Source organism: Drosophila virilis, chromosome X (assembly GCF_030788295.1).
Source record: "Drosophila virilis strain 15010-1051.87 chromosome X, Dvir_AGI_RSII-ME, whole genome shotgun sequence".
Classification (NCBI taxonomy): Eukaryota; Metazoa; Arthropoda; class Insecta; order Diptera; family Drosophilidae; genus Drosophila; species Drosophila virilis.
The window spans coordinates 25660585-25679594 of NC_091543.1; the positions used below are offsets into that span (position 1 = coordinate 25660585).

General features: G+C 44.6%; 1 protein-coding gene across 2 annotated transcripts; it reads right to left on the reverse strand.

Annotated features, from left to right (window-relative positions):
• Positions 1-6447: 6447 nt before the first annotated feature.
• OtopLc (Otopetrin-like c) lies at positions 6448-18156 on the reverse strand. 2 transcript variants are annotated; one of them, XM_032439979.2, is made up of 7 exons: positions 17868-18156; positions 14826-17109; positions 9283-10053; positions 9097-9214; positions 8707-8803; positions 8460-8645; positions 6448-8369 (listed from the first exon to the last, which is right to left on the reverse strand). In XM_032439979.2, exons 2-7 carry the CDS (start codon positions 16805-16807, stop codon positions 7066-7068), a joined length of 4458 nt encoding a protein of 1485 aa, XP_032295870.1. In that variant the 5' UTR covers positions 16808-17109; positions 17868-18156; the 3' UTR covers positions 6448-7065. The 2 variants fall into 2 exon arrangements, with proteins under 2 accessions (XP_032295870.1, XP_032295869.1); XM_032439978.2 differs by having other exon boundaries at positions 9283-10056.
• Between the last annotated feature and the right edge of the window lie 854 nt (positions 18157-19010).

A 19010-nucleotide genomic window follows, 5' to 3' on the forward strand; every position in this document is an offset into this window, starting at 1 on the left:
GAACTAATCCGATTTCGGCGCAGAAAACACTTTTTGGGCTGGGCTTGTGCATTGTTCTTTAAAGTTGGGTATCTACAATTTTCTGTTGAACATTGTTTTTAGAAGTTCGCCAAGTTTATCCCGAAAATATCTATTTATCTTAGGAAAGCTCCTAAAGTTTCCGAGATCAACGAGTTCTTACAGACGGACAGCAGACGTACTGGAGCTTTGGAGATTAAGATGGTTTCGTTTCGTCCGTTGAGTAGACTTATACAATACTCTATTTTCATTGCTTTTTAATGAAAACTAAAATATAACTTAGTTTAAGAACCAAAATTTATATATAGACTTTTATTTTGCAATCAGCAGAACATAACACAGCTAAGCTCTATAGAGAGTGTTATTTACCACACGCTTATGTTTGACTGTGTGTCGATGGGGATTTTTAGAGAGCCCCCCGGCCGATAGGGTATCCAATAAAATGAAGAAGTGGCAGATAATACGAGTTTGGAAAATTGCAATATTCATCTGCTTATGCGGGATGCATTGGTTGTTTGGATCTACCTAATTTCTTAATAAGTGCTTGGAGCTCATAGGTCACACAGTTAGTTTCCGGCTACTTAATGGGCATTATTGGCATTCGGTTGATCCACACTTTACCTTTGGCTGGTCCACCTTGACTTTGCTAGACTAAAGCTTACAGGCCGAGTGTGACTTCGATCGCGAACACCTTGGATTCAGATTAACATTGCATTCATATATACATTCATTGTAACCTGGAGTCATTGTTCATGCCTTCAGTTTTCCAGAACTTAACGTCCCGGCTGAGCTGCCTGTTTCCTCTGATTCGCATTCCATGTCCTCACATACGTTGTAGCTGGACCCATTGCTAGCCCTCAAAGCTTCATTCGTCCTGTTCATTTTAAATGTTTATATCTTAACAAAACTTAGCAAATAGCTCAGAAAACGTGTTCAAAAAGGGACAGTATACCAGAGTCAACTAAGGCTAATTACCCGGCCTTGCCCGGGCCAAATTAGTTTCTCCAAATTTATAAAATCTACATATCCGTTTGATACTCTGCAATCAGAGTGTATTTTCTGTCATCGGTACATAATGCTTGGATTATTTTATTCATTGCAATTTCAAATTTGATCGAATGAAAAGGACATAGTTGCCATTAACAGTACTTCGAAAATTGAATAGTTTGAGAACTGTTTGAATTAATATAAAACTTTCGCCTTAGTTCTCTATATTCGCCCGGGTTTTTACGGGTTTTTATAAAGGTGTAAAAATTCAAATTATTTTAACTAAAATCTTCATACAACCGTTTTCCACCCATTTTACACAGTTGCGGGTGGAAACCACTTGTGAAATGTGCGTTGCCAATTGGTCAGTCAATCAGTTAGGCAATCAGTCCCTCAAACAGTCAGTCAGTCAGTTAGACAGTCGCTCGGTTGATTCGCTGCAGAAAAAAATACATTTGGCAACCGTGTCCCGATGCTGATGATAGACCAAAAAGTCCGTTACTAGGTGTGAGCCTGGGTACTTTGGGCCATGCCTCTCAGAATCCTTGTCGAGATTGTGGTCCATAAGGAGCTAGTACTTGTGCGTGATTATGCGTGTCTTCACACAGGGATAATAATACATACACACACGGGCACATTCATATGCAGGTGTGTGTACGCTTATAAGGACACAGAAGTGCTCCAGGGGTGCGACAGAGCCAGAACATAAAAGTCTGAGCAGGCCAGCTGCTGCTGCGCCTACTCGCTGGGGCTGTGGCTGTAGCTCTGGCTCTGGCTGTGGCAGAGTCTCTAACTGGGATTTTTGTGGCGCATGCGTGTAAAATCAGGCAAAGGACATTCACCTCTTGGCTTAAGTTTGCCGCCAAACAGGGTGCATTTTGTGTAAACTTGTTTTTGTATCTAATTGCAATGTGGCGCGCCCACAATAAATGCTGCCGCGGGTGGGTAGATGGGTGGCCTATTCGGGTGTAGGTGATGTAGTTGGTGGTGCGTAGGCATACATAGGTGTGGAAATTGCCTGGGGATGGGCCGGTGCAGGGGCAGGGGCAGGGGCAGTGGCATGTGCAATGGTCAAGCTGCAGGCCTCGCTATTTGGGTGTCCGTATGCGCGTGTGTGTCCGTGCGTGTGTCGTACCCCAAATAAAACACTAATTGAATTAAACAGCCAACAAGGCACTCGTCCTATACTGAAGCAGTCAACGAGCCCTGGATTAACAGCAGGAGCCCGGACCCAGCGCTTCGCTTGTATTTGTAAGTCAACAAAAAAAAACACAAGGCGATAATAATTCCAAATAAATAAACATGTAGGGAAAAACGAACAGAAATGCTAACCTAGTTTTCGGCCAGCTCAGTTGGCCAGGGCGTGGTTCAAGTCCCGGGTAACCAGTTGGTATATGGTATACATATAGCACGCATAGGTACATAGGCTAAACAGCATCCACAAAACTGCAGCATAAATCAGGGGCAGCTCACACAGCATCCACAGGCGAGACGGCAAGTCTGGCTGACAGAGAGCGGGTTGGCTGCTGGCACAGAGCAGAAGCGAGAGAAAGGGAAAGAAGGTGTGTGTTGGGAGTGAAAGCGTAAGCCAAATGGGGAAAGCATTAATGTGGCACCTTCGAATGTTGCAGCTCCCTCAAAATGCAGAGCCTACCGTTTTTGGGATGCGTCCGGGTCCAAAAGATACGCATAATTGTTTGTTTTAAGTCTCTTTTTTTTTTGGAATTTTTTTTTTTTTTGGCGCTCTCTTCTCGGCGCGCTAGCAACCCCTAACCGGTTCGTGCGCCTCTCGCCGAGCCACAGATACATGCCCATTTGAACATACAAATGCGAGCACATCAATTTTTTATTTTGCATTATATTCATTTTGCCCAGCTCAACGACTGGGCTGCTCCCATTTCGCAGCGAGGCATAATTATGCGATGAATTGTTTAGTGAACTGGAGAACCGGAAGTGCTGGCTGGCGCTAACTTGACCCAAATGAAACAATTAACAAATGTGCTTTTTCATCGTAATCGAATTCGTTTTTATTAATTTTATTGCATATTTAATGCTAATCTATGATCAGTTTACACACAACTGGAGTGTCTCTTAAGCCAAATCAAAAATATTTATGTATTTGAACTTAATTTAATTTTAATAAAACTATATTCATTTCTAATCTTCAGTTGCTAGAGAGAAAAACAAGGTAGATTCAAGGAATATATGACGTTTTATTAAAAAACAAAAAAAAAAGAACATATTTCAATTTAGGATTGTTTTGTATAAGCACTCCAGTATTTTTACTTTGCTGAAGATTACAAATACATTTAATCGAAATTGCAACTATTATGGCTTTTACTTTTTTTTGTTTTGTTTTATTTAGTATTATCTGTAGCTTTATTTAAATGTTTATTTATTTTTTATATGGCAATTTAAAAAAGTTTTTAATGAAATGGTTATAACTTTGATGTTTACTTTTATTTAGTTTGATTTCTGTTTCTTTGACTACTGGAATAGGAGCTTTCAATACACTTCTTTTGTTTTTTTTTTTTTTTAATATAATACGAATTCATTTCGCAAACTAGTAACTAGTTAATTAAACACTATTATTACTTTTGTAAATACATTTCAATTTTTTTGGTTTGACACTTTCGATTTTTCATTTCGTTTTCAATTTATTTTGAGTTTATTTTTATAGTTTTTTCTTTTTTATATTTTTATTTTTTGAGCAGTGTCCAAGTCGGTGTACAATAAATACATGTAAGAAAATGCATACAAAGTTATAGTTATGCTAGTTAAAAATTTAGTTTGAATATAAAATTGAGATAACTAAGTTATGCATAAACACACATATATATATATATATATATATATATAAATATATATATGCTATAATTCTAATTAAAATTGAATTTTTGGTATTGGTTTTTTCTGTTTTGGAAATTCTGTTTTCGGCATTAATAACGTGAATATACAATAAAACTTCAGACTTGCTTTCAAATACGAACTCAAATCAATCAATCACACATACATTAGCATATTTGATTATGTTGTATATGTATTAGTTAGTTTATATTGAAAGCAATTTTAACTTAGGCTAAGTAAAAACTCTTTGGCATTGAAAAATATACAAGTCAATGTTTCGTAGATGAGGAGAGCGGAGTGTACACAAATACGAATATTTTAATAAAACTTTATGTTTGTTGAACATTTAGTTGCACCTACACAGACATACATATATTTATATATATATACTCTAGGCTCTATACCTTTATGGTAGACAAAAAAAAATTTTTTTTTTTATTTTTGGTTTTCATTTCTTAAAAGTGTTTTACTTTTATGTATTTAAAAGTAGATTACATAGTTAGTTGTTGTTGCTTTACTTGTGCGTCTCTTATGCGATTCCCATGAATCTATTTTTATGATTTGTCCTTCTATCGTTTGAGCTTACTAAATCCTAAATAGTTAATATAAAAACTCGTACGTCTTAGCTATGAATTTGTGATGGGACTCGTAAATGAGAGGAATAACACACAGACATACTAGTTATGTTTGCATGCGTATAAGTAAATTATCACAAGAACCTATAAGTAAGGGTAAACGAAGCTCTCAACAATTATTTCAATGCTTATAAAATAGTACCCAATAGAACATCTAGTTTTCAATTCAAATATTTCAATTCAACAAATCCAAACTCAGTGATTCATCGGCTAATGGCAACGAGATACGATTAATAAACGAGGAATTTCAACAATAAGGGGATCATAACTATTCGAAATTTACTTAAGAGTGCGGCAAATATTTATGATCTTACTTAATATAATTATATATTTATATATATATATATGTGAATGTATATATATTATAAATGTATGTATGTATTATATATAGTTTGATATCAACAAAAATTTAGTTGTTAGCTGTTGTTGATACTGAACATTGGCATATATGTATGTATATGTGTATGCATATGTATATGTATATACTATATTTTATATTTTATAAACCTTTCTATATCATATGCTACTATGTAGTATAATATAGTTAATACTTTTCATGGTTGTTTGACTTTATCGCTCGCATTTGGTGGGGTTTATGTTTTTCTCGCTTTATATTTAATATGCAAGTTGATGTATTTTGATTTCAATGTACTTAATTATGAATACGCAGCAATGTCTACGATAATATCCTTTATTTTTACTTGTATTATAATTAGTATTTATTATGCTTTTGCTTGAGTATATCCATATAGAACGTTTTCGAACTGCACGAATGCCAAATATGTTGTTTAGTATCATATCATTTTGTATCGTGTATATTGTTAAATCGAACTCTTTAGGTTATATGCATACTAAGTATATTTGCTTTATGATTCACAACTCGTTTTGCGGCAGCGCCTTTCGCGGCGCTTCTCAGTTGAGCTACGTTATTGTTGTGTTGAAATTTCGGGCTGGTCACTAAGGATAAGCATTCAGTCTCTTTAGAGTGAACATTAGTGGTATGAAAACTGTATCGTGGTTCGTTGAGGTCTGTCATGGAAATTCAATATGGTGCAAAATCTATTTAATTGTTGTTGTTTGCTTTTGCTGATGGCCAACTCTTACGATCTGTTATGGAACTTGTTCTTTTAACTTAATGCATAATATGGGGCGCATCTACGCACCAACATTCTAAAACCATCAAAGTTGCCCAATGTGAAAGAACATGGAACTAACCTTTGGTTATACGTGTATGTAGGTATCTATTAAAGATTCGTAATATTGTGATATTTTACAATACATACACACCTTCACACACACACAAAGAGACAAACACATACGAACACGCACATGGGAAGGGGCATAGCTTACACTAAGAATGGAAAAGCCTTGCTAAACATCCCACTAAGTTGGGGAAAGATCAAAGAATCCCTCTAGAGGAGCCCCTTCTTTCAATTCTCCCCAGATGAGATTCCTTCTACCATTTCAGCCTAGATGAGATTCTAGACTAGCTCATTTGCCTATTTTTCCCGCTAGTCGAGATTCTAGATGAGGTCTAAGTGACATCTCCTTGGAGTAGTTGTTTGGATCAGTGGTTGAAAGTCCCACACTTTTCGGCTGTTTTATGTGGCCCATCATATAAAAAAAGAGAAAATAAAATACCCACACACAAGTTCTTTAGACTCGAGACTTTAGCTTTGATTAGAAAGGACTTCACATTGCTTGTGGGGCTTCCTTAGCAATTTTTGTGGAATATTCGTTTAGGAATGTCTTTCAAGGGTTCACCTGCAATTATATACGGATTTCTATGTATATATGTATTACATCTTAAATATGTATGTTTTCATTGCCATTTTTCCAACTCGCGGATATGTTTTTGGGTTTCATTTTCATTTTCTTGTTGTTATTATTTCTGTTCGGGCTAAATAACTTTTGCACCCGCCTAGGCCTAAAGTTGACTTTCCGATGGTGGGTGTTGCTGTTGGGTGGTGTCTTTTTTTTTTTTTGTTTTTGTTTCTTTCGTAGTGGTTCCTTATGCTTGGTGGGTGTTGGTGGTGGTGTTGGTGGTGGTGGAGGTGCTGCTGCTGCTGCTGCTGCGGGTGCTCAAGCGCTAAACAAAGTTGAGCTCATGGCCGCTTAATGCGTCAATGAACTCAAAGTGAGCGTAAACTCATTCGCCGTTTATGACGTAGACCGGACAGAAGGCCTTATCGGTGTTGAGGCTTTGCGGCGACAGCGCCCGGCCGTGGGCCCGTTCCAATCGGCTGGCTGCGCTGCCGCCGCCCTGTTCGCCCTCGTCCTGCTGGACACGTGCAACCAGATCAACGGCATTATCTGTTCCTGCTTCAGCGTCGACATTGGCGTCGTCACCGTCACCGTCGCCATTGCCATTGCCATTGCCGTTGCCGTTGCCGTTGCCGTTGCCGTTGCCGCTGCCACTGCCGCTGCCGCCGCCGCCGCCGCTGTCCACCTCTTCGACTGTCTCGAGCTCGCCACCAGCCAGAGTTGTGGAGCAGTAGCAGTAGGATAGATTGGTCTTGAGATCCTCGCAGAATTGTTGCTGCTGCGCAATACTTTGAATGCGCGAGCGGGCGAATTCTCACATATATGCCGGCTTTAGCTTATAGGCCCGCTTCCAGATCTCGCACAGGCACACTGTCGAGTGGAACCGATAGAATATGGCCAGCGGCATGGATACGTGCGTTATTATAGTCCAGGCCCAGAGTCCGTAGAAGTTCAGCTGTATGGGATGCGATTCGGCTCGCGATTTCTCCAATGTGCTAATCGCCCACATTGCCAGATTCACAACCAGCATAAATGTGACTATTTCCCGTCCCGGCTTCTTGCGTATATGCTCCGGGCTGACCGCCTGCCGCCGACTAGCGTCCAGTATGAACATGGTCTGGCATGCGGTCTGCACAATGGAGGCCAGCGCATTAATGGGCACCAGCATGTCATCGCTGCGCAGAGTAAAATGTCCGGCGATCACCGTGAAAATGTTGTACAGAAACGAGCCCGTCTGCGCGCCCACCAGCAGGATGTCATCCAGGGAGAAGCTGCGATAGGCATCGTACTGCAGATGTCGGATCTGTATCATGCCCAACAGAGTGGCTATGGTCGCAGTGCCATATATGAGCAGCTCACAGATGGTTACCTCGGTGACCGCGAGAGCAACAAACTCCGGTCGGGAGATGAGCACAAAGAATATTATCAGCGAGATGATGGTCAGCACGAGGATTAGTATGCCCACAAATAGACCCTTGTGGGCGCGTGCACAGTCCACGGAATAGTGGTGCGGGGAACGCTTCATCGGCGAGCTAATCATGTCCGGTCGCTGTGGAGTCGCTGTCTGAGGACGGGAAATGCTGCGCCACATCACATAGAGAATGGCGGCACAGATCAGCGAATACTCAATGGTGCACGGGAATAGAAACGGGGAGGCGTCCTGCACCAAAGTACCAATGATATTTGTGCGACGGCACTCGAAGATCTGATAGGGACCCTTCAGGCCGCGGGGCACACGCAAATGTGCCGTCGGATCCGGAGCAATGACAGCATGCCCGCGCGAGTGTCCCGGTATGCGATGCGAGATGCGCAGCGTGCGATTTTCCGGATTATAAAAGGTGAGTATCTCGTGCTTTGTCTCCTGAATCAATACGTTCAGCCAGACAGCCAGATTCGTGCCGATCATGTGCATCAGGCCGAAGCGTGCGATGATCTTGTAGCGATAGACCTTAATCTGTTCATTGTTCAGAAAGATAAAGTACATCTGAATAAAGATGAAAGCCATCCGGGTCGCTGGCGTCAATGCGAGCAGCACATTGTGGCACTTGGTGTCCGGGTTCAGCTCAAAGTACTGACCAAACTCGAGGCCAGAGTAGATCATGCTGCCAATGCCAAATGCTGCAAAGCCCAAATCAAATGGTTTACACCAGCTGCTCAACCTTTTTTCCCCCGACTAGTGGGTCGAAGCAGTCCAAACTGAATACTCACCCACAGCGCCCATGCGCAAATAGAAGCTGCCGTAGTGGTGCTGCCTGCCAAGCGGTGACAGCAGCGACGGACGACGCACTTGAATGGCCGGCGGTATGCGGCGATGGGTCGAGGTGCTGTCCGTATCCGATTCATCCATGCTATCCGAGGCGTTCACCTTGGCCGCCGACTTGCTAGGCGATGTAGCTTCAAATGCCAAAGGAATCATTAATCTCATGTGCACACACAACCTTTAAATCTCACTTACCCATCGGCACTGGCAGCTTGGGACGTCCCCAAAGCAGTGTGGCGTACATAAAGAGCAGAAAGATCATGCTTCCAATGTACAAGTACAAATAGTAGACCTGGAAGAAAAGAAAAACAATCCAACAACCGGAAGTTGCAATTACATAAGGTGGTGAACGGATAAATGGGAAGAAGAAACTTAACGGAAAATATTTCAGATCAAGAGAACAGCAACGGGCAAAAAAAGAGCTATTGAATTAATAGCATAAAACCGAAAAGAAAAGAGTCAACTCTTGAAAAAAGAAGATGCTGGTTCAAACCACAGGCAAAGCTTGGATATATCATTATTTTATCATTATATTATTCTATTAATAATAAGTGAACTTAAGAATTGAGAAAGCACACAACTCACCTCATAGAAGGATGGTGGTATATAAGTAGAAATAACTTCGGCCATGGGAAAGGCCACGCCCATGACGACTAGCAGTTTGCCATAGAGTGCTGAAAAGAGTGTGGCCAGAGCATCGCCGCTGAGATAAAGAGAGATTGTTAATAAGACTGATATGAAAATATTAACCATATAGTAAAAGCTACTTACGCCTTGACGCGCGGCATTGGTGGATAGACAAAGGAGGGGCGATGGGTGCGCTTGATGGCCGGCAGCACCGGATAGTTGGTCAGCTGATGAGAGTGATACATGAGTGCCAGCTGGCCACCCTGTCGCTCCCTATCTGCATTGCTGAGCTGACACTCGGAGCTGCTGCCCGGCGATGAGGGTGGCTCCGAGCTGTCGCCACCGTGGTCGCCATCACCATCGCCATCGCCGCCGACCAATATCAGGCCACTGGGTCCGGCGGTCTCCACATTGCTTTTGTGTGGCAAACTAGACTCGTCGATGGTAACGTGATGCTGCGAGCCGGAACGTGCCGAATGACGGCCCGGTGATACGGCTGCCGCCACGTTTCCAGCCTCTCCTGGAGCGGATAGCAGGGAGCTGCTTAGTATTGGTGCCGCCAGAGGCACTGCGCGTCGAATATAGCTCGGTGAGCGTCCATCGCCATCCGGAGCTGATGCCGCCGACGACGATGGTGTATAGCTGCTCGGCACTGTGGGCGTGGGCACGCGAACACTGTGCGTATGATGATTCTGATGATGCGGATGCTGGAACTGATGCGGCAGATGGTAATGATGATGACTGCTCGTAAAGTGGGCACGCGGCTGGCTGGTCACCACCACGCTGGCCGGCGGTGTGGTACCGGCAACGGAAACGGAAACGGGCTCCGAGCTGGGCAGCTGCGACTTCTGCTCATCCTGATAGCTAAGCGTGGCCAGTGGTGGCTCCGGAACGACAATGCTGCTGCTGCTGCTGCTGCTGGAAATGGAAGGCATGGAATGTGGATCTCTGGATTAATAATGCCCCTAATAGATGTGCAGTCGCAGTCGCGATGAGCGACATCGATTGACTGAATGCGCCGCCAGTCACTGGATTTGCATGAGGCCCCCGTTCCGTTTTGTGAGCGCAGATTCGCGCAGATATTCTGCAGGCGCACACTTGGACGCAGCAACCACAACAGTGGCTTAATTAAATAATGGACCCGCTGTTGCCATGGGGTAAAGCAGCAGCTATGCATATACATATAAATATATATATATATATATTTATATATCTATATAAATATTATATATGTGCACATTACTAAATGCCCGCTTGACCGTTGGCCACTGCTCATCATTTCGGGTGCCAGACACTTCCGTCGAGGCGGCGTCGTCGTCGTCGTTGTCGTCGTCGTCGTCGTCGACATTGTGTGGCACTCAAGCGCAGAAAAAAAACAGCTCCAATTATACAGATAAATCAGATCACTAAGATCTGTACTCAGATCAGATAACATTTTTGGAATATATAGTTGTTTCCATTCCCGAACTCTTGCAGTTCTCTGCGATCTCTCAGTTTGCTGCAGGCCACTAAATCTTCCAATCCATGAACTGTGTCATTGTCATTGTCACCAGCTGTTTCCAGCGTTTTTTTAATTCTCTAGTCTATAGACTCCCACGCGCTAGCAATGTTTAGTGTGCGCCTAAATTGTGCTTAATAACAGCAGCAAAAAAATAGTATACAAAAAGAGAACTAATGAAAAACCCCCTCCATAAACCGCAGCTTGGGCTGCCCACGTTGGCAATTGAAACTAATCTCTATATGCATATGTGTATATAAATATATATATAAATATATGGTACATAGCTAGGTGACAAAGCTGTCCGCTTTATTCTCTCTGGCCTGGGGCGGCGACTCAATATTTGGGGCACTCCTGCACGGCGGACGTGTAATTAAGGCTAAATGAGGCTGCGAGACAGGTGACCAAATCCAAATATTTTCTATACGCAAATTATAATAATTAAATGAAGCTGATTTATTACGTCTATGAATTTTAGATTAAAACAGCGAATGGTTCCCTTAAATATCTCCTATAAATATGTCAATTACTTAAACAAAGCCACTTTAAACAAAACTGTAAAAAATGCTTATGTATTTGAACCGGCGACTTCACACTAACTTAAGGAAACTTAAGTGGCTTCGGCTTCCTTTTGAGGTTTTGCAAATATTGATCAGTTGTACCCCACTTGAAGGTACAATTTTACACAAACTTGTCTCTGCGTGCATTTTCGAACTAAAGGGAAGTTTCCGTATAAATGTCAGCTTTGTAGCTGTCAGGTAGATTCTCATCAATCTCGAGTAGATCTCAAGCAGATGCAGATATAGACACAAAAATCATAAATTCATTCACTGCCTTGTCTGAGGTTGTTCACACGAATCTTTGTTACAGGCTGCCATTCATTTGCATTCGCAGACACATTCACATTCGCCCACACATGCAGCGAACTTGCCTTTGAATATAAATGCAACGAAATGGATTCATATGCATGATTTGTTTATATGAAATCTAGATTCAAGATTGCGTTTGAGTTTGAGCTTGAATCTGAGTATCTATCCGCTTGGCACTCAAAAATATTGTCGAGCACAACGGCACTTCAGCAAGAACTCATCCTTATGGTGCCGCACTTGGTGCTTGGATGAAGAGGGTACATAGAGCTCATACATTGCAACAAGTGTGGCAGAGTTTTGTGCCAGAGCTTATAAATAACCTTGACATCGGGTTGGCTCTTCCAGTCGACGGGACACAAAAGTCGATCTGGATGGCTGGCTGACTGCCAGCCTGCCTGCTTGCATTTTTTTTGCCAACCGGTGGTGGTTACTGTGGGTCATGCACTCAATCGCTCTTGTAATACGATTTCTATAGAGTGCTGCATACTTTATGGCGTTTCGTCGGGGTTGTTAACCTGCGTGCAACTCGGCTGTTGCATATATGGTTGTGCCGGTTGTACAGGAGGCAGGCGCACGCCAAACCCAAGCCGGAAGCATTCTGTGAGCGGGCATGCATGTGGCACTCGCTACAAATGTTGCAACGTGCTTGTGGCACAGAAAAGTGCTGTAGATGAAAGCAGGCAGAGGAAATTTAACTAATTCAGTGGTGCATAAAACTTATCGATAGTTGAAGAAGACAGCAGTTTCAACATTTCAACTGTCGATTTCGAGTGCTTCACGTTTGTTCACATGCTAATTAAAAGCATTCGTAAGGCATTCCTAACTCATTCGTATGGCCTTGTAAAGCACTCGTAGAGTGTTCGTAATGCAATCATTGTACTCCCGAGGCATTCGTAAGGAACGCATAGACCATTCGTAGTGCTTGTATAAATAATTCAAAAGGCATTAATCACTATTCGTAACATATTCGTAATTGATTAATAAAGCATTCGTAAGGCATTTTAAAGGCATTTGCACTGCACTGCAGAGTGCACGTAATGCATTCTTAATGTATTCCTAACTTGCACGTAATGCGTTCATAAGGGATTCGCATTCAGAGGACATTCATAGACCATTCGTGGTGTATTCGTAAGTCATTCAAAAGACATCCGAAGGGCATATGTAAACAATTTGTAATGCATTCGCAGGTCAATCGCATGGCATTCATGAAACATTCGTAACGTGTTCATTTGGCTTGTTTTACTTGCCGTTATTTACCTGCCCATTCACAGAATATTCCAGTCTTAGGCATTAATTCCACACAAGGCACGCGCTGGCCTGGAAATGTCCGACTGCCGTCTGGGCAAACAAAACCACGCGAATGGAATGAACTTGCTGAATGGGCAGCTATTTCCGGGTGGACAGTAGCTGCTGCTGCGTAGCACAACGGCAGAGTTTGAATTGACCCATTTTGGTTTGAGCTGGACTGCTTCAATATGGGGTGCATGGCAATGGGCAGGTGTCGCCGCAATTGTGGCAATGCGCCTGCCGGCGACAGCAGGTGAGAGCAACGGAGGACAATAACCTACAGCAACTTCTTTGTTGCGCAATTTGTTCGTGGCGAGCCAATCTACGCGGCATCTGCAGCTGCGGGCAACATGGCGTATGCGCATTAACCAAGTGCCGCATACGCCGCGTGGGCCCCGTGCGGCCTCAATGCCTGTGCAACTTGTCAGGCTGTTGCACTGGAAACGTGATGTTTAATTAATGCAAAGTGTAAAAGCGACTACGCTGCCATGTTACGAGCGAGCTGCCAGGCCCAGCGAGGCCCAGGCTGCGAACTGGATGATGGCGCATTTAGATAGTAGGGGTCAGACACAGGCCCCGGGCAACAAGCGCAGCATGCAACATGCGGCAAGTGTCGAGTGCACGAACTAAACAGTTTTGCTCGGCTATTAACAGCAACTAATGGATGCAGACAACAAGCTGTCGAGAGCCCAGGCAATGCTTATGCAATTAACAAAGGTGCAAGGGAATGCGGCAATGCCAGTTTTATGTAGAGGGTATGTGCATATGTATGAGTGTGTGAGTGTGTCTTTGTGCATGTGTGCCGCTATGTTAGCTCGTCATAATAAAACCAGAGCAGAGCAACACAACAGCCAACAGATGGTTTAAATAGATAGCTACCACTCGAGACTAATATCGATAACCAAAGTTATGGAACGCAAAATATCAATTTGTATTCCTTAATGGTCCAACGAAGGAGATAAAAGAAATGCATATTTATAGAACATTGGATGAGAAAACTGCACAAGCTTTGAAAACGCACTCTACCTGACATTTTAAATCTGGCTGGCTGACAAAACTCTTTAAGTCGCTCTCGATGGTGCCTTCATCAAGGTTCCATTTCGAACCCATTCACATATGTTCATGAATACTTTCATCGGATTAGAATTTGGGACTTTCGTCTGGAATCTCATTCCAAGTTTACTTTTCAAAATGGAGAGCAGCTAGTCCTTACAATCGGTGCCGATATCCCAAGCAACTCAACCAACTCTATTTAAAGGAACATGTGAAAGTTGAAATGCGTTGCCTTACGGCCAAGAAGAAGAGTTTACTGTGACTGCTACATCCTGCATCAATGTCATTTGATTTGGATCTAGTAGGAAACTGAGTAACCTTAATATTGTCCCACTACAAACAAAATGAAACCATCAAATGAGCTATATTGATCGAATAGTTTGCCATCCTTAACCGCTTATTTTCTCTTCTTCGTCTTCGTCCAGAAGGTTGTCATAACATCTTCCAACTTTCATTTTATTATTGTGAAGAATGTTATGATTATTTTTATTATTGTTATCCGAATTGCCAATTTGATGAGTATCACCCTCTCCTTTGTATATATAGCTATGATATGACGAACCCTAAACCTCGTTGTTGAGGTATTTTACAGATTTGATCTCTTGGAATATAGCATCCTAGTCATAAACATCATAACAATAGATCAGTAGCTTGAGTCGCATTTATCGCATTGGCTAAAAAAGATATATTTTTCTAAAAAAAAATATGCGATATGCTGTTCCAGACCCTCTGAAACACTTCGATCAATAGAAACAAGATATGTTTGTACGATATACAAATTTAGCCTCTTATCGACATGAAAGACATTTTTCTTTCTTTTAAAAAAGGGTGGAATTTTTTATGCTGACCTTATTCTTAATAATATTGACCCGAAACAGCCAACAGCCCTCTCAACTAGAAAAAGTGAACATCGTGAATGGCATTAATGTGGCTAAATGAAATGTGTCCCGCTCCAAACATTGAAGCGGCATTTTGCTTACCTGGCCTGTTGCTTGGACACGACTGGCACTGTGGCAATGGCTGCTGCGGCTGTCTCGGCCAGCTTTGGTGGACTGCTGACCAGCGGGGGGCTGCAGACGCGCGGTGGCGTTGTTATGCGCGGCGGACTGTGCATTTGCCGCGGTGGGCTCTTGGCTAGCTCGGGCGGTGAGCTGCGCATCAGTGGGGGCGAGGGCATGGCTGGTGCGCTCTCGCCTGCGGGCGGGCTCTGAACGCGCTCGGCGCTCCGCTGCGATGACCTATGCGATAGCGCTGGACTCCTCTCCGAGATCGAGGCCTGCGATTTGAGCGATGTCTGTGACTTGAGCGAAGCTTGAGGGGACAGCACCGGCACCACGGCTGCAGCAGCGGCGACGGCTGCGGCAGAAGCAGAGGCTATAGAACCGGTTCGGGAGCCGGTCCGTGAGCCTGCGTGCGAGCCCGTGCGTGACCCATGCTGGGAGCTAGTGCGGGAGCCAGCATGGGAGCGCTGGCTACCGCTGCGACTGGGCACACGGCCGTCTGACTTGGGAGACCCTAGACCTGCGTTGCCAGCGGCCATGGCGGCAATGGCGCCACTGGTGGACATGATGCCACCGCTGGCAATGCTGGCGGCTCGGGGGGAGCTAATGCTATCGCCTGGCTCATCATCGTCGGCATCGTCGGCGTCGTCATCGCCCACATTGGGCGATGTTTTGTCCATGGACAGTTCATCGGTTTCAACCTTGGTTAGGTCTTCTTCATCAGCGTCGAGCGACTGCAAATTCTCTTGCTGCTGTTCATCACGTTCGTCCGCATCCACATTGATATCCTCCAGACCTGCCGGCGGTGGCGGTATGAAGGCACGCCCCAGACTGTCCTCGTCCAGCTCGGCAAAGTGCTCTGGCGGTGGTGCAATTATCGAGGATGCCGAGTATCCATTGCTGGGCGGTGTGGTAATCGTTGTTGACTCATCCTCATTGTCTAGAGATCTGCTGTACTCCTCGGTGGCCAACTGCTGACCACCGCTTACCAGCTGCTGATCCGGCTCTGGCTCTGGCTCTGGCTCCGGCTCCGGTTCCGGTTCTGGTCCTGGTGCTGGGCCTGGTTCTTCATCTTGATCCTGCTCCATTCCCTGCGGTTGCTGCCTTACAATGGGCTGAGAATTCGGCTGCGACTCCTCTTCGCTCTCGGACGAGGGCGTTAGAGGTGGTATCTGACTTACGTGCTGCGCTGGTGGCGACACCATCTTGCAGATGTTCAGTTCCGGGCACAGCGGCGGCGTTGCCGGCGGAGATGGAGATGTCGATGGCGACTTAGTTAAAGGGGGCGTGACGCTGCCCTGCACATACGACAGATTCGAAGGCAATGGCGGCAGCGGTGGTGGCGGTGTCGATTTCTCCTCATCCTCATCTTCTTCTTCCTCGTCATCATCATCATCATCATCGGCATCGGCAGCATTGTCCTGCTCCTGCTGCTGCTGCAGCTGCATAGCTACTGGTGGCTCAATGACCGCCTCCTCGGCATCGTCTGTCTCCTCCCCATCGTCGTCATCGGTGCGCAGTCCGGCATCATCCATGGGCGACAGTGGCGGCGGCGGTATCAGCTCCAGTTCGAGCACAGAATTGCTGGAGGAGCCGGGCGGCGAGTTGGCCTCCATGCTGAGCTGCTGCTGTGGCGGCGGCGTTGGTGTTGGCGGCATATCATCCGTCTCCGTTAGCGTCGGCAGCGGCTGGCCGAGCAGCGTGGTTGGCGGCGGCGGTGGTGGCGGTGCCACCAACAGCAGCATCTCCTCGCTCAACGGGACTGTGGGCAGCGGCGGCGGCAATGCCATCTGGATTCCAGAGCTCGAGGCGAGCGCATCATCCAGATGTGTATTGCTGTTGTCCACCTCCTCGATATCCGAATCGATGCCCTGCGCAAAGTCCATATAGAAATTGTCGCGTGAGTCGCTGGAGCCGCGTCGCAGTTTCAGCGACAGCGACAAATCCGGTGAGCTATCCATGCTCTCTGTTCGTGGTCCTGGTCCTGTTACTGTTCCTGTTTCCTCTGTACCTCTTTCCTTTCTGCCTCTCTCTCTCTCTCTCTCTCTCTCTCTCTCTCTCTCTCTTTCTCTCACTCCCTGTGTATCTTCACTCTGCACTCAAATTCCTTTACTCGAGCCGTGAATTGTTTTTGTTTGGCCTTTGCCCTGCTCCTATATTTTGCGCCTTTGTCCTTTTTGTCTGTTGGCTTTTGTTATTGTTTCTGCTGTTGGCGCTCTTCACTTTATAGCGCTAACGCACATTGTGTGTATCCTGTGTATCCCTAGAAATGCAAAAGTTACAGCTACACACACGCACACATACGCACAGGCACGCACACGCAGGAAAAGAAAAACTTTGTCAAAAGCCACTCTGTGTTGCAGGGTCGGGCCGGCGGTGTGGGGCGTGGCAATTGCATTTGCTGCGCATTTGGCCTTCTACGCCACAACTGCTTTGCGTATTTGCGCGTGTGTGTGTGAGTGTGTGTGTGTGTGTGTGTGTGTGTGTGTGTGTGTGTGTGCGAAAGTGCGTAATTTGAAAGACGCAACAGCAGCAACCCCGAAAGGGCAAGCGGAATTGCTAAGCAGACAAAAATATTGTTGTTTGCTGTTGCTGGTTTTACGCCTGTTTGGTGCGCAGTTTTTGTTGGCTTACTGACCAAATACACACACATATACACGCACACTAACACACTTAGACAGTTACCGTTAAGCGATATAGCGATGGCTTTTGAATTCTAACGGACAGCACAAAAACTTTATGTATGCCAAATGCGAAGCCAACGCCGACGCCGACGCCGACGCCAACGCCGAAGACCTGGCAGCGCCTACACAGGAAACCACCGTGCGTCTGTATGCGTGTGTGTACACCAAAAATAATGCGTATGCCTCTGTGCGAATGTGTGTGTGTGTGTGTGTGTGTGTGTGTGTGTGTTTTTGTAGGGCAGGGATTTGGCTTCTTGTAAACTTTTTTGCACAGCAAACGAAAGCGCAACGGTTAATGCAGTTAACTTGAAAATACCGTTATTTGATATTTACTAACAATTTTTATTGTGTTCTCTTTATTGTTGAATATTTGAAATACTTTAGTTTTTGTTGTATTGCAATTAATGCTGCCGATACCGTTACACATTCACGTTAGCTTCGTTTCCGCTACGTTTCGGTTCGGTTTGTCTCGGTTCCGGGTTTCTGGAGGCACACGGAGCGCGCCTGACGCTGGGATTTTTCGATTCCTGCTGCGGCGGCACTTAATTCTAGAATGAAACGCCAGCACGAGACAAAGCTGCGCCACTGCCGTTGTCATAGAAAACAGATGCCACAGCCTCTCAGCCAGAGCTAATGTCAGAGCCAGAGCCCGAGCCGGAGCTGTAAGCAGAGAGAGAGAGAGAGAGCTCGACAAATGAGAGCAGAGTGGATGGAGTAAAAAGAGAGAGAGAAAGAAGGAAAAGGAACGAGAGAGAGACAGGGAGAGACAGAGAGTGGTAGCTGCTGTGTACAATGGTTGTGCTCAAACGAATCATGAATGAAGACTAATATATATGGAGCATCCACATGAGCGGCCCACTGTAAATTGTCTATGGTCTCTCAACCTCTTCGATCCGGGAACAGGTTGAATGCGGCACTGCGTAGTGACGCCTCAATTGAGAGCAGAAGTAATGTGAACAAAACAACAACTACAGTAACTACTCGGTCAAAGCGTATGTGCGCACGCCTCCAGACCCTTGTAAAGTGTGCTGGAATTTCGCATATTTTGCGCGCGAGAGAGAGCGTATTTGGTGTAAGTAGAAAGCCGCCATGGTGGTGCAATACGCTATTAAATTATTATTTAAAAAATAATAATAACAAGCTATTATCAAAGAAACTTTTTTTACTATTTGATATATGAAATACTTTATCTAGCTGATAATTGTAAATCAAACGCGCGCCAACGTAGTGTTGCATATCGCGATTACAAATAATATCGTTTGCCTTAGGTAACGCATATATCGGTAACTTTGCCGATATTTCTTTGTATAAAGCTAACATTTTAGCGCTAAAGTTGTTTTACGCCTCTTTTGAGCTCCAAAATTAATATGCTGATATGCGTTTTTTATATGAGAGATCCATATTGGAATATTAATTAAATTAGTGCCACTGTGATTGCGATGCATCACACATATGTTTAAAGGCAAAAATACTCAACACT